Raw genomic sequence first — 15329 nt, 5'->3', positions numbered from 1 at the left:
TGGCTGATGACTTGGATGGAATTGTGATCCTGCTGAGGGGAGGACGGTGCATAATAATGTCTGGAATGGTGCAAATTGAATGGCATCCATGTGTTTGATTCCACTCATTTACCACAAGCCTGTCCTTCCCAATTAAGGTGCCACCAACCTCCTATAATGTGATACTTCCACAATACAGGAAGTCCCACCCAGTTGACTACTTCAAATTGTCCTCAATGACATTGCCCATAGTTAAGAGAATATGAAGTGGAAAATGGAACTCCATAAGGTTAGTCCTATCTTATTCACATTGATGATATCTTTGGGAATATTGGACAGGGTATAGGGGCAGCGTTATATGCAGATGATGGTGCCATTTGGAAAAGGGGAAGGAATACACCATATGTAATAGAGAAAATGGAAGCAGTAGAGGAATGCTAAATCTTGCCATATGTTGTTTGCTAACAAAAAGATTAAGGAAGATGTCAGTGTTCTATTATATGGAGAACGAATGGAAAGGGTAACATCATTGAAGTATTTGGGGCAATCTGGAGACATATTACATGTATTGAGACGAAATGTAAGTATTGAATCTCATGAGGACAATAGTTGGTGGTGATTGGGGGTGCAGATAGGCAATTTTTACTGAATATTTATCGTACTTTGATGAGATCGTCCGTAGATTATGGGTGCTTTGTATATGGTTCTGCGGCTTTTACATCGCTGTTGCGCCTTGATAGGATGCAAGTGAGGCCACTCAGGATGTGCATTTAAAATTGCACCAGTTGAGGCTTTACAAATAGATACTGGGGAAATGCCACTATCCCGTAAGGATAGACTCTTACGGATAATACCATAATACCAAAATGACACCCAAATCTAACTGCCTGTACCTCAGGACCTGAAGCAAGGATATGCATATTAGATACTGGGGAAATGCCACTATGGACTCTGTGGCAATAGGAAATGTGCCACAATGGTTTTATACAAGACCACATGTTGATCTTAGCATGACAGAAGAAAATAAACAATGGTGTGAAGAAGATAATGTAGAAACAATAGTGTATCAATATATTAGTAATCAGTTTTATTATTGTCTTGCAGTGTATAAAGTAGGTTCAAAGAGTTTGATGATAATCTATGCAATAGACTAATGATTTATCTGTATATTCAACAGAAATGGTTGCGATAATTGTTGGATTGCAATGGACAGAGGAGGTGCAACCAAGAAGACTAGTAATATGTTGGGACTCTGCATCAGTTTAGTGTAGTTTAAGATCTGGAAATTCAGAACGTGAGGATTTATGGTTAGAAAGAATGATGATGCTGTTTGGATTACAAAGAAATGGAATTGAAATTCTGTTCTGTTGGATTCTGGCTCATACAGGTGTTTATGGAAATGATATCGTAGATATAATAGCAAAAAGAGCAGTGAAAAATGATATTGTGCATATACAGGTGCAGTTGGGTAGAAGGGGAAATGAAAACATTGATCCTGAAAAAACGTGTTAGATTGCTGGCAGAGACAATGGGATGAAAGTAGTAAGGGCAGACATTTTTATAGTTCAAGGAAATCTGTATGGGAGATAGTGTCATATAATGAGAAGAAAAGGTAGGATGAAAAGGGAATTCGGGATTTAATTCATCTTTGAAATTGGTACTGGAATGTGTAATGGATGTATGGTAGAGGAAACGGTTGAACATGTATTATTTTGTGAAATGTACGAAATAGAAATTGAGAGGTTGTTTGATATGGTCAGAGAGATTGGAAAGGAATGTGGTGGGGGTGATGGGAAGTATTTGTGGTGGGGGTGATGGGAGTAGTGAGGCTTGAGGGGAATTATTTTATATTATTAGAAATTAAGGGTTAGTTAGGAGAAAATAGTGGTATAGATAGATCGTGACCGGCCTCACAATCCAGTATGTGGCGCCGTATGCACCTTTCAGTTGGTTGCGATTCGCCAATAAAACTTAAAGTAGAAGGCTAACACTAGATTTTGGGCACTAGCGTGCTCTATCCATCTCTATGGAGTCGCTGCACATTGCACAACCGCATTGTTGTTGGGAAAAAGAAACCAGGGGCAGCTTGCTAGTTACTGATTATTACCCTGTTGGAAAAGGACATTAGCTAGTATTTGGTGGCTTTTCCGAAATATTTATGTTTGAAATAGAATCGAATTTGGAATTTAGACACTCGTCGTGGATACCTCTTGGTATCTTTCAAATTTATAATTCAAAACTGCTCGAGCGGTGCCCGTTGGATGAGAGGATTGTGTGTGGATTTACTGCTGCTGCTCTGCGCAGGCTACTTCGGCGCCATTGCTTGCAAGCGCTGCTGTTTTCAAAAGCAGAATTACTGAAAATACAAAGGTAGGTATAGCCAAATTTCCTATCCACACACACACGTGCTTTTTAGACCGACCTAAAATCATTTATATAAATGAATTATACATGCTAGTGGGGAAAATTAGAACTTTAACGAATGGACTCGGATTCTTGTTTAGTCCGACGCCATATTTCCCTCTTGGCGTATTGTGAACGAACTGTCTTAGCTAGCTAACTCTTTCTAGTAAGTGAGACTGCTGGCGCTGTGCTTTTACGGGATCTCCCTCTCCTGGCTTCATATACATATTATATTTATGCCTTGCTCAACGTTCAACAAATTGAAGCTAACGTTAGTTTGCTCAGTAGTTACCGCGTTAGCTCGGAATCTAGCTAATTTGCTAGCCACAAACTGGCTTTACGCTAAGTTAGCCTAGCGAACGTTAACTAGTTAACTTCTAGCCAGCTAGCCTAATAGCTACAACATCACCTACCATTACTTTAAAGTAGCTATCTAATTGTGACTTGTTTGAAGCAGCTAGCTAATGCTAACTAGCACAACTTAGCATTGCCAAGTTAGTAAGTTAGCTAACATTAGCTAGCTATATGTTGTTTTTTGACAGTTGTCTAACGTTACCCAGGCTAGCTAAATGGTTGCCTAATTAATCAGACTGTGATACAAGTTATTGGTATAGTCTGAAAAAATATCAGAAACTTTACACTTTTTCTTACAAGCCAGAAGAATGCTGACTACAATTTATATTTGATATTACTCTACCGGTTGTTTGTGTGATTGGTCATTCAGCTGGTCGAAATTTGAGGGAAAGTATTATTTACCCGACTTTTAATAGCGCAGGTATTACCATTGACATTTCTGGCACATTCGTAAAACCATGTACCATGTAAACACCTGCTAGACTTGGGTTAGTATAAATGCATCACTTGCATGTACTTCCGTCTTGTGCACGTGCCGTAGGTCATGAGCAAACATCATTATTTCCGCACACAGAGACCCACATGTTGTAGTCTGCTTAATAATACTTCCCTGTGGATATTTCATCGAATGTCGACCAGCTGAATGAGCAACCCCACGGACAATAAATCGTCAGAGTAAGTTAAAATATAATGTGATTAAACATGCGTGACAGACAAGGAACGTTTAGTTTGTTCTACATTCATGTAAATGTACACAGTTATGCTGTACACAATGGAAAGCATCGCCACATTCGGGACTAGGCATTGTCTTGTTAACTAAGAGCCTTATTTTATGTCAGAATACTAGACATAACTGAAACCAAGAAATGGAAATTGTGGCTGGCTAATGATTTATTACAATCTTGGTTGGTATTGCCCCAAGTGAAATTTCAATTAAATCGTTTTTTTTGCTGGCTCTTTAGGTCTTCAAGATGAAGAAAAAAGTACGGCATCATAATCGCATGTCCACGCCCCAGAGGCCCCCCTCTCCCATCAAACCCTCACCGAACAAGGAGACCATGACCTACGCCCAGGCCCAGCGCATGGTGGACCTGGAGATAGATGGCCGCGTGCACAGGATCAGCATATATGACAAGTTGGATGTCATCACCGACGATGACCCCACGGCCCAAGAGATCATGGAGTGCAACAGCAACAAGGAGAACAACGAGAAGCCCCAGCTAGTCCTGGTGCGCTCGGTGAGACTCAAAGACAACCAGCAGAAGAGGAGCACAGCCCTCACCACCACACATGGCACTGACCCTCAAGTAAGCGCCCTTTTGGAACCCAAGTTCCGCACTGTGGAGTACAACCTTCCCGCAGTGTCTCGGAGGCCCTCCATCTATTATATGTATTGTGAGAAGACGGCCGAAGAGCTGGATGAGGAGGTGGAATACGACATGGATGAGGAGGATTACGCCTGGCTGGATCTGCTCAACGACAAGAGGAAAAGTGAGGGTGTCAGCCAGGTGTCCCAGAACCTCTTTGAGTTTCTTATGGACCGCTTTGAGAAGGAGTCCTTCTTTGACAGCCAGGGCCGGAGTGACCCCCAGTCCCTCATCGACGAGGACGCTGTCTGCTGCATCTGCATGGACGGAGACGGCCAGGACAGCAATGTTATTCTCTTCTGTGACTCCTGCAACATGGCCGTGCACCAGGAGTGCTACGGTGTTCCCTACATCCCAGAGGGCCAGTGGTTGTGTCGCCACTGCCTCCAGTGCCCCTCACGGCCCGCTGAGTGTGTCTTCTGCCCCAACAAGGGCGGCGCCCTGAAGAAGACGGACGATGACCGCTGGGGCCACGTGGTGTGTGCCCTGTGGGTACCAGAGGTGGGCTTCTCTGACACGGTCTTCATCGAGCCCATCGACGGTGTCAGCAATATACCGCCCGCCCGCTGGAAACTCACCTGCTACCTCTGCAAGGAGAAGGGTGCCGGGGCCTGCATCCAGTGCCACAAGGTTAACTGTTACACAGCCTTTCATGTCAGCTGTGCCCAAAAGGCCGGCCTCTACATGAAAATGGAGCCTGTCAAGGAATTCACAGAGACCGGATCGCCCACTTTTTCTGTGAAGAAGACAGCCTTCTGCTGCGCTCACACTCCTAAAGGGTGCACCCGGAGACCCCTTGCCATCTACGAGGAAGACCACGCTAACAACGGTGTCTGTCACAAGAGGGGTGACAAAAGAGGTAGGAGGAGGTTAAAAGGGTGGCTGAAGAAGAGTAAGATAGTGGTGGTGGTGCCTGAGGAAGAGGCTCCTGCTGCACCTGGGCCTAGTATAACCCCCAGCAGGTAGGCATATTATTTTTACTTCATTTGTCTACCAACCAAATGTTTCTAAATATTTTCCTAACCAATGCTAACATATGCCCCCCCAGTTTTGACACAATCCTCAATCAAGTGTCTGTCCAGAAGAAGAAGGTGTTTGTGGAGCGGGTCCTGAGCTACTGGATGCTGAAGAGACAGTCAAGGAAGGGTGTTCCGCTGATCAGGCGGCTTCAGGCTAACACCCAGGTCCCCAAACCAGAGCAGCTGGTCAGTCCAGTGGTCAGTCTAATTGTTCATGGCATCCAAATCCTCGAGATAGAGAATCGTGTCTGCTTTAAAAATTACTTTTCTTGTGTTTTAAAACCTTTCTCCGACACTCGGAAATCAAAATAAAGCAGGCTAATAGCTCATTTGATAAATATGGAGCAGTTTCCTGTGTTTGCACCATCTTCTCAAAAGTTTTGGGATTATAATGTTGGTTTTTTTGGGTCCAAAGAGGAAACAAAACACAACAAATAAAATGCATAATATACATGACACTACATGATATTACACATGTAAATTGAGATCGGCCATTCATTTCAATATAGACTATAAAAAAGAGAAGAAATGTAATTAAAATTAGCCTAGTTTATTTTAGTCAGAGCCATATTCAAAATGGCTCTCCACCAGTGTCCATTGAAGGTAGCGCCATGTCATTTTCTGCCTCCCTTTACCTGAGATGTATGTCTTGTGAATGTACATTAAAATGCCTTTTTGGACTCTGATGTTACAGGACAGCAGGGTGGAGGATAATCAAGCGATGAAGGAGCAGCTAAAGGAATGGCACCGCCTACGCCAAGACCTGGAGAGAGCTCGCCTACTGCTAGAACTGATCAGGAAGAGGGAGAAGCTAAAGAGAGCGGAGGTACAGAGAATTGATTTTCTTATTTTCTGCGGTAGTGAAATTAGAACGTTTGTTACAGCATATCAATGGATAGTTGTGAGCCCTCCTATAAATAAAATGTGGTCTTCTTTTGAAATAATCTGTAACCATGTTTGTATGTAAAGTTTTTATGCGAGTCAAGTCCTACTGAGTACCAACAAATAAAAATCATGACAGCTGTAATGGAAACCGGACGTTTCGCTACAATTTTAGAAATTCCGACAGATCGTTTGTTTGTTCGACATGGTAGGATCCTTTTGTGTCTTAAATTAATTATGAGAAATGGTGATGGAAATGCCTTTTTATGCACAAATGTTGATATAAAAACTACCATATCGAAGTAAACTTGGAGTCACAAGATGATATGGTGTGTGTGTGTGTGGTCCCCCCACTACAACTCCGGAAAGCATACGGTTTATTAGGCTACAGATGAAATAACTGATGAAATTCATAGGGTGGTGAAAGTGCATAGTGGTCTTGATGCTCCTTTCCAAAAGTATTGAGGGTCTAATTCTGGTGACATGATGCTTGACTGCTGTTTGACAAATAAAACATTCTCGCTCATATCCATACTAATATCATTATGTATGCATTCTTTATGCATAGCCTACCTGCACAGCCTTCCTGCACTGTATTGGCGAGCTCTTGGCTAGAGCGCATGTTCCAAGACCAGAGAAGGCACATTTGCTATATAACGCAACAGTTTTTGTGACAAAACCATCGCTAGAGTTAAATGCGATGGAAACACAAACTTTAAGATTTTTATTTGGTACATGAAAACTTTGTGAAAAGGTTAATTTTGTGTGCACTACGTCACGCGCTGATTGTTATCCTCAACTAGTCTGTTTGGTGAAAACACACCACTGGTGGGAAAATGCGCATATTTTCTTCATGCATATTTTAGAATATTTGCATGAAAGTCTGTCGTCAATTGAATGGGAACCTAGCTTGTTGTTGAAACAGCTTTAGGATTGGTTGTTGGAATCCTTAGTAAATATTAGTATACTGCTACAGCTTTGTGTTTTGTCCTGTCCCCATTCAGATGAAGCTCCAACAGTCCGTTCTAGAGGTACAGCTCACACCTTTAAATATTCTACTTCGAGCCATATTGGACCAGCTTCAGGAGAAGGACCCAGCCAAAATCTTTGCCCAGCCTGTCAGCGTTAAAGAGGTAAGGTCCCGCACACCCCACAATAGAATGTTACTTCCACAGATTGAAAACAAATGGTACCATATGGTTCCTAACTCATTCTTTGGGTACCCTTTCTATCAGCATCATGTTTTGTTTTCCATCTCCCCATCCCTCTCAGGTGCCTGACTACTTGGACCACATCAAGAAGCCAATGGACTTCTCCACCATGAGGAAGCGCATTGATGCCCACGGCTACAAGAGCCTGGTGGAGTTTGAGGCTGACTTCGATCAGATCATATTCAACTGCATAAAGTACAACGCCAAGGACACATTCTTCTACAAGGCCGGTCTGCGTCTGCAAGACCGAGGTGGGGCCATCCTCAGGAAGACTTGTCGGGAGGCTGAGCGAATCGGCTTTGACTTTGCCAGCGGGATGCACCTTCCTGAGCAGCCAAAGGTGGAGGCTCCTTCCCCTTTCTCCTGGGACGATGGTAAGAACATGTTCTACATATGTTTACTTCTATATTAATCGGTCCACAGCCAAATCAACTAAATACCTGTTGCTGAATCTAACTATTGATTTATGGTACTATAGTATTTTGGAATGGGGCCACAACTGAGCTCAGCCAATCAAGTTGTTGTTTGTGTGTCTTGCAGTGGACCAGATACTAAACCCAGCCAACCGGCAGCACATGTCTTTAGAAGGGCAACTGAAAGAGCTGCTGGAGAAGCTGGACCTGAGCAGTGCCATGAAGTCCAGTCCGTCTCGCAGCAAGCGACTGAAGCTGCTTAAAAAGACCATCACAGATGTTCGCAGCGAGATATACCTAAAGACGCAACACCCCGCTGCCGCCCCCTCCGAACCGAAATCAGCAGAGACTGAGGAGAAACCACTGCCCCCCACTCGACACAGCACACAGGAAGAGGGTACGTACCAGCAGGTCTAAAAGCAAAGAATTGGTTCAATAATGCTTTCTCCTTGCTTTGATGTCTTATTTGATGAACTGTAGGCTATTAGCTTGCCTGTTCTACATGTCAGGATTTTTTCATTTCCTTCTGTGATTCTGTCTTGGTTGTATAGAAGGGGAGTCTTTGCTCCCACCGAAACTAGAGCCGTTGAACTCGTCGCCGCCACTTGTGAACTCAGACAGTCATTCAGAACCTCCCATGCTCAAGCCCATCAAATCCAATGAGGACAAGAGCCAGAAGACTTTCAAGTGCAACGGTGTCAAGACCACTACCTCAGTACCCCGGGATACCCTCAACGGGCACATCTCTAACCCGCTGGTCTCTGACAGTCACCTTAGTGTTGGGGCCACCTCCACGCTCGCAGAGCCCTCTAGCACGGGCAACAGGCGGACCAATGTGCTCTTTCGCAAGTCCAAGAATGCCAGCCCGCAGAAGCCCCCAAGGACAGCTGAGCATCAGCTCGGCTCCCCGCTGCTGGGCACCAAAACCTTCCTCTCTGTGGTTATTCCTCGCCTGGAGACTCTCCTCCTACCCAGGAAGAGGACCCACAGTGCCTGTGGAGGCTGTGACCAGGATGAGGAGGAATCCCCCATCAAGCGTCTTGACACAGGTAAAGCCCAGTGTTAAATTATTTTTTGATTATTTACTTTTATTTTTGGCATGCAAAATCTAATGGAGATTTTTTTCTTGTCTCCAGGACTAGCTAATGGATTTGTTGTTGAGCCGGAGCTTGAAACCAGCCCCATTAGGCCGATGGAGCCTCGCAGGCGCTGTACCTCCGAGTCCAGCATCTCCCCTAGCGGCAGCGTGCTGTGTAGCACCAGGTATGACTGTCACCTCAGCACATTAGCAATATTTCAATCTCTCTGCCTGCAGCACTCTACTGTGTAGTACCAGGTACAGGATAGGCAGTGGGCCTGCATCACAGTGCCATGTTAGCATTTATATCCAGTGTCTGCTCTAAGAGCCGTCTGTGGTCAAAGGCAGGATGTTGCACTCCACTTTTGGCACATTAGTTTCCCTTTGTTTCCTGCAGCACGGTCAGCGTGCCAAAAAGTGGGAAAGGAAGGCCATCCATGGCACGTAGGAGCACAGTGGACGACAAAAACGCACTCGTCACCTGTATCGGAAATGGGGACTTCACCAAAGCCGCTAAGATTGCAGCAGGTGAGACACTGGTTCTTAGCACAAACACACTTTCAGGAGATTAAAGCCAGGATGGGACTTACATTATGAATGATACATGTATCCATTTTTGTGGTAGTGGTTTATCATTTGTTTCTGGAATAGCTAACATAGTCATTTGCCATTGCCCTGTCACAAAAGTATATTCGTATTAGTTTATTTTTTTTAAACTTTATTCTGAGTAATTTGGAATTCTACAATTTTCCCAAAACGAATTGGCCAGTAAACCTCAAGGAATCCTGTGCATGTATTGGCTTCCAATGGACTGCAAGTCTCAGCTTAGGCAAGTAGAGGGTAGCCTGAAATCCAGACTAGTTTTGTGCTAACATTCCACTCCATGTACTCTGTGTCCATATACTAAACATTTGTTTAGCATGACAAGGAGTGGCAATAATTGGAATATTAACACAGACTGGTACCCAGGTTAAGAAGAGGGGATTTTTTGTCTCGACTGGTTAGCAAGTTCTAAGATTGGTACAACATACAGTACCAGTCAAGGGTTTGGACACACTTACTCATTCCAGGGTTTCTTTTCTTTTGACTATGTTCAACATTGTAGAATAATAGTGAAGACCTCAACTATGAAATAACACATGGAATCATGTAGTAACCAAGAAAGTAATATTTGAGATTCTTCGAAGTAGGCACCCTTTGACAGCTTTGCACACTTGGCATTTTCTCGACCTGCTTCACCTGGTATGCTTTTCCAACAGTCTTAAAGGAGTTCCCACATATGCTGAGCACTTGTTGGATTCTTTTCCTTCACTCTGCAGGCCAACTCATCCCAAACCATCTCAATTGGGTTGAGGTTGGGTGATTGTGGAGACCGGGTCATCTGATGCAGCACTCCACCACTCTCCTTCTTGGTAAAATAGACCTTAGACAGCCTGGAGGTGTGTTGTCATTGTCCTGTTGAATAACAAATAATAGTCCCACTAAGGCCAAACCAGATGGGATGGCGTATCGCTGCAGAATGCTGTGGTGACCATGCTGGTTAAGTGTGCCTTGAATTCAAAATAAATCACGCTGTCACCAACAAAGCACCATCACACCACCTCCATGCTTCATAGTGGGAACCACACATGCAGAGATCATCCGTTCACCTACTCTGCGTCTCAAAGACACGGCGGTTGGAACAAAAAATCTCACATTTGGACTCATCAGACCAAAGGACAGATTTCCACCAGTCTAATGCCCATTGCTCATGTTTCTTGTCCCAAGCAAGTCTCTTCTTATTGGTGTCCTTTAATAGAATTTCGGACTCCCGAGTGGCACAGCGGTCTAAGGCACTGCATCTAGTGCTAGAGGCGTCACTACAGACCCTGGTTCGATTTCAGGCTGTATCACAACCGGCCGTGATTGGGAGTCCCTTAGGGCGATGCACAATTGGCCCAGCGTCGTCCGGGTTTGGCTGGGGTAGGCCGTCGTTGTAAATAATCATTTGTTCTTAACTGACTTGCCTAGTTAAATAAAATAAAAAGTGGCTTCTTTGCAGCAATTCAACCATGGCCTGATTCAGTCTTCTCTGAACAGTTGATGTTGCAATGTGTCTGTTACTTGAACTCTGAAGCATTTATTTGGGCTGCAATTTCTGAGGCTGGTAACTCTAATGAACTTATCCTCTGCAGCAGGTAACTCTGGGTCTTCCTTTCCTGTGGTGGTCCTCATGAGAGCCAGTTTCATCATAGCGCTTGATGGTTTTTGCAACTGCACTTGAAGAAACTTTCAAAGTTTTTGAAATTTTCCGGATTGACTGACCTTCATGTCTTAAAGTAATGATGGACTGTCATTTATCTTTGTGCTGTTCTTGCCATAATATGGACTTGGTATTTTACCAAGTAGGGCTATCTTCTGTATACCAACCCTACCTTATCACAACACAATTGATTTGCTCAAACGCATTAAGAAGGAAAGAAATTCCACATATAAACTTTTAACAAGGAACACCTGTTAACTAAAATGCTTTCTAGGTGACTACCTCATGAAGCTGGTTGAGAGAATGCCAAAAGTGTGCAAAGCTGTCAAGGCAAAGGGTGACTACTTTGAAGAATCTCAAATATAAAATATATTTTGATTTGTTGAACACTTTATTTTGGTTACTACATGATTCCATATGTATTATTTCATAGTTTTGTTGTCTTCACTATTATTCTACAATGTATAAAATTGTAAAAATAAAGAAACCCTGGCATGAGTTGGTGTGTCCAAACTTTTGACTGGTACTGTACATATTTTGATTTAGACAGGAGTTTGTGTTCTTGGCAAGACTGCGTCTGAGCATGGAACATGAGCTCGTTTGACAGCAGACAGCTGAGGCTCTTCGCACACTGGGGCCATGGTTGGGATTTTTTTTTTAATGTCCCAGTGGCCTGAGCTGACATGCCCTAAGGCAGCAATGGTCTCCCTGTCCAGACTAATCAATCCCACTTCCTATACATAATTCAGAAGTTTTCGGTTGTCTTCTCCTTGGTCTCAAACTGCAGAATGGTTACCCTCTACATTGACCTTGTGTTGTTTCATAATTCATACGATTCACTGTATTTCAATGTTTTGATGCCCTGTAATATTTCACTGTGTGTGAACGTACATTCTTGTTTTTGTTTGCTACTGTTGTCTTTCCCTATCAGTGTGAGCATGGCTTTTGGAGTGGTATTCTCGTCTGTTTGCAGTGGAACCCCCCCTCCCCCCTCCCCCATAACTTGCTTGTCGTTATTCCTGCTTCCGTAGAAGTTGTCAGCGGAAATATTTGGATGTCCTCTAGTGCTGAACCCCTTAAACTAGTTTGGGCAAAATGTAGTGGATATCCCTCCTACCCTGCGTTGGTGAGTGAGAGCCTGTGTCCCAGAGACTGGCCATCTATATGTCTAATTTCCCATCCATTCGTCTCATCGTAAGTGGTGTAGCTCGTGTTTGTGCTCACCCATGCAGCAAGCTGCTCAGCTGCAATGTGTTGTGGATGGTATGAGTGTGTTAGGAGTCGCTATGGGGTAATACAGATAGCTTAGAGCTTTCCGGGTGTTTGGTAGTTTGTTAGTGTGATTGTCAGTTCCGGTCCACCAATCTGAACCACTGCTGCACCACCAGGATTCACTGCGTCCTCTTGTTTTCAGACCACTAGAGTCAATCACTTTTCTCCCCCTCCCCCCCCAAATGCAGATCATAGACCCGAAGCTGCCGAGGGCGTGGCGTCACCACCACGGGGTCTCCCTGCCCCCTCTGGACGTCCTCAGAGTCGGAGAGCTGATGCAGTACAAGTCCGAAGAGAAACTCTTCCTCGTCCACTTCTTCGACAACAAACACAGCTGGTGAGATGATGCTCCCTCCCCTTCAATGGTTCGCCACTTGTATGATCTTCTAACGTGGCCAACAGTTAACTTGAACCTGGACATTTATTCTTGAGGACCAGTAGTAGTCAGAGGTAATATGATGTAGCATAATGCTAACGCTACGTCACTTTATTTGATAGGCAATGGCTTCCTAGATCCAAGATGGTTGCCTTTGGTATCAATAAGACCGTGGACAAGCTCAAACTGAAGGAGGGCCGCTCCTCTGGCATCCGTAAAGCTGTGCAGACCGCCTTCCAGCGCGCCATGAGCCACTGGAGCCAGGTCGGGGACAGGCCTAGCAGCGAGCCCTGCGATGTGGACTGAATCTGGTCATGTAACCTCCTCACCTCTAGAGGGAGTCCTTAACTCTATTTACTTGATTTTCCACAGCAGCCCTGGAATTCCTCACACCCATCATTGTTTACTGTCTCCTCTGTATTGAAGGAGCAGCCCAACGGTCTCTTGTTGCAGGTTTTCATTACACCTTGTCTGGTTATATTAACTGAGCTGATCATGGGTAAATGGTATGACTCCACGCTGCGTATGCTCTATTTTAATCTATTCCATTCAAAATACTGTAGCTTGCAGTATATTCAAATGAATCTATGAGCTATGCAACTAAACTCAAGTAATTGGATTGGCGGCTGCAAAAATCTTCATACGGCGTCTAAGGACTGACTTGTGAAAATCACTGGTCTAATGTGATGAATGTGCCGGAGTTGAGTCTGTCTTGTAATGTGCTGCAAGACTGCTGCAACCTTCACTGCCATCATGATTCTCACCCTCACTCCAATCTACTCTCTACAGCAACCCTGGATTTAACCCTGAAAATACCTTTCACAAGGCCTGACACTAATTTATTCTGTTTTCATGTATTATTGGTACTGCGTGTTCACTTTCTTGCTATTTATACTGCAGGGGTGATTCATGGCAGCACTATGGTGCATATTAAATATCTGCTGGTGCTACAACCTGTGCAAGTCTAGGCTACAACAGACTCAACCAGGGGGGGAAAAATATATACTGTATTGATTGAAAGTTTTTTTTATTTTAGCTACTTTTTTACAGTTTCTTAAGTTATCGAAGTTTATGGAAAGCTTCTCTTGGCATTAATGTGTTTTTAAAAACAAGAATGTTTTTACCGGACTTGGTGTTTTTAGTTTTTTTTTGTACATATTTATAAATCTTTATACTTGTATGCATCAGATGTTTTCAGTGTTTAAAAAGCTGAAAGTGCATCATTCACACACAACCAAAAATCAGCTGCCCAGATTTTCATACATTTAAACATTTATTTTTTGTTGCCTTTTGTGGTGTGTGTGTGTGTGTGTGTGTGTGTGTGTGAGATCGGGGAATAACAACCTGCAAACCTTTTGTCTTCATACACAATGGTTTTGACTGTGGTACAGGGACCATGACCATGGGTGAATGTGCCTGTAGTAATTTATTGTAAAGGAGAAATGTATATGCATTACTTTATATAGAAAGAATCGTAAGAGATACTAATGGCTCACTAGGAGCCAGCTGTAGAGGTCCTTTTTGCATTTTTTATTTTTTTACCAGAGGCACTAATATTAAAGGTGGGAATAGAATCCATGGCATTTTATTCAGTTGGGAGGATCTGGGGAGCAGTGGGTAGAATTATTTTTTTCTGTAGCCCAAAATACAGTTTCTTATGGATGTTCTATAAATAGACTTTACTAGTCTTATTCTCTGGGAAAACTACATTATAGCCAATGGAGTAGATGCTGGCAAAGTCCAGTATTTTTTATAAAACACTGAAAATAAAAAAAATGTTCTTGAATCACTGATTTTCTGTGTTGTATGGATTTTGTGTTTGATGAAATGAAACTGAGACAATTACAGACTACCACAAGGTGGAGCTATGGCATGGCAAAAGTCTACTGCCTGAGATACTTTAATTACGTTTACCAAGGGGCCTCATGTCTACTGCCACCATCTAATACATGATAGTACAACCATGATCTAGATTAGAAGTTTCTGTCCAATGCTATCAAATAGCCTAAATGCAAATTTTCTTGATAATTGCCTTACAAAACCATAAGTGATATAATAAACTTTGACATTGACCTTGTATGTTTATTTTAATGGCTGAACATAGCAAAAATAATGATTTTCTCCAGGACTGTATGTCAGGGAAGCACATAGTCCATGCAGAAACAGTGGGCTTCTCACCGCCTACATCTCCCTCAATCGGATGCTAATTGTTTGGGGAGGAAGGCTGCAGCGGCATGAGCCGGAGAAAGTCAACTAACCGTGAAGATCAATCTCCCAGCATCAGCCTCATCAGAGAACTTTTGACTGAGCTAATTATCTGCTAGTTCGGCAGCAGTCCCTCTCGTGTGTGTGTGTGGGGCAGACGGCTGTGAAATTACGTGAGAGAACCCCAGCAGGTGAGTCTGAGAAGGCGTTATTTCTGCATGCCACCTTGTCGCTTGGGGAAGGAAGGCGATGCCTGCAGTGCAGAGGGAGAGTGCTAGGCCTGCAATGTCAGGCAGCAAACGCTGTAACAGTATGTTGATCATTAGCCTATCACTATGGTAAGGGAAATGTTCTCCCAAGGCCCACATCGATCGACTGATGCAGTCGCACCACATTGTATCTGATGAAATTCAGTGACACTGCAGGTCATGACCCCTGAGTCATGTGCAACAAGCCTAATAAACACTTATGGCACATCTCCACAAGACTTGGTCAAAGATGTCAAACAGTTCTTCAGAGAACCACCAA

At 43.6% G+C, this 15329-nt stretch overlaps 1 protein-coding gene across 3 annotated transcripts; it reads left to right on the top strand.

The window, feature by feature from the left end:
• The first annotated feature begins 314 nt into the window (after window positions 1-314).
• Window positions 315-14619, top strand: LOC110521324 (bromodomain-containing protein 1). Of its 3 annotated transcripts, none has more exons than XM_021598809.2 (13): window positions 315-559; window positions 3699-5065; window positions 5152-5308; window positions 5817-5948; window positions 7009-7137; window positions 7277-7589; window positions 7756-8025; window positions 8180-8677; window positions 8765-8891; window positions 9104-9234; window positions 11980-12074; window positions 12409-12557; window positions 12719-14619. In XM_021598809.2, the coding sequence occupies exons 1-13, from the start codon at window positions 431-433 to the stop codon at window positions 12900-12902; spliced, it is 3681 nt and encodes a 1226-aa protein (XP_021454484.2). In that variant the 5' UTR covers window positions 315-430; the 3' UTR covers window positions 12903-14619. The 3 variants fall into 3 exon arrangements, with proteins under 3 accessions (XP_021454484.2, XP_036824670.1, XP_021454483.2); XM_036968775.1 differs by having other exon boundaries at window positions 316-559; window positions 5152-5320; XM_021598808.2 differs by lacking the exon at window positions 11980-12074 and having other exon boundaries at window positions 317-559; window positions 12719-13266.
• Window positions 14620-15329: the final 710 nt, after the last annotated feature.

The sequence above is a fragment of the Oncorhynchus mykiss genome, chromosome 30 (genome assembly GCF_013265735.2).
Source record: "Oncorhynchus mykiss isolate Arlee chromosome 30, USDA_OmykA_1.1, whole genome shotgun sequence".
In the NCBI taxonomy this organism is placed as follows: domain Eukaryota; kingdom Metazoa; phylum Chordata; class Actinopteri; order Salmoniformes; family Salmonidae; genus Oncorhynchus; species Oncorhynchus mykiss.
The sequence above is the reverse complement of the archived record's forward strand: the minus strand, read 5'-3'. Positions and strand labels throughout refer to the sequence as shown.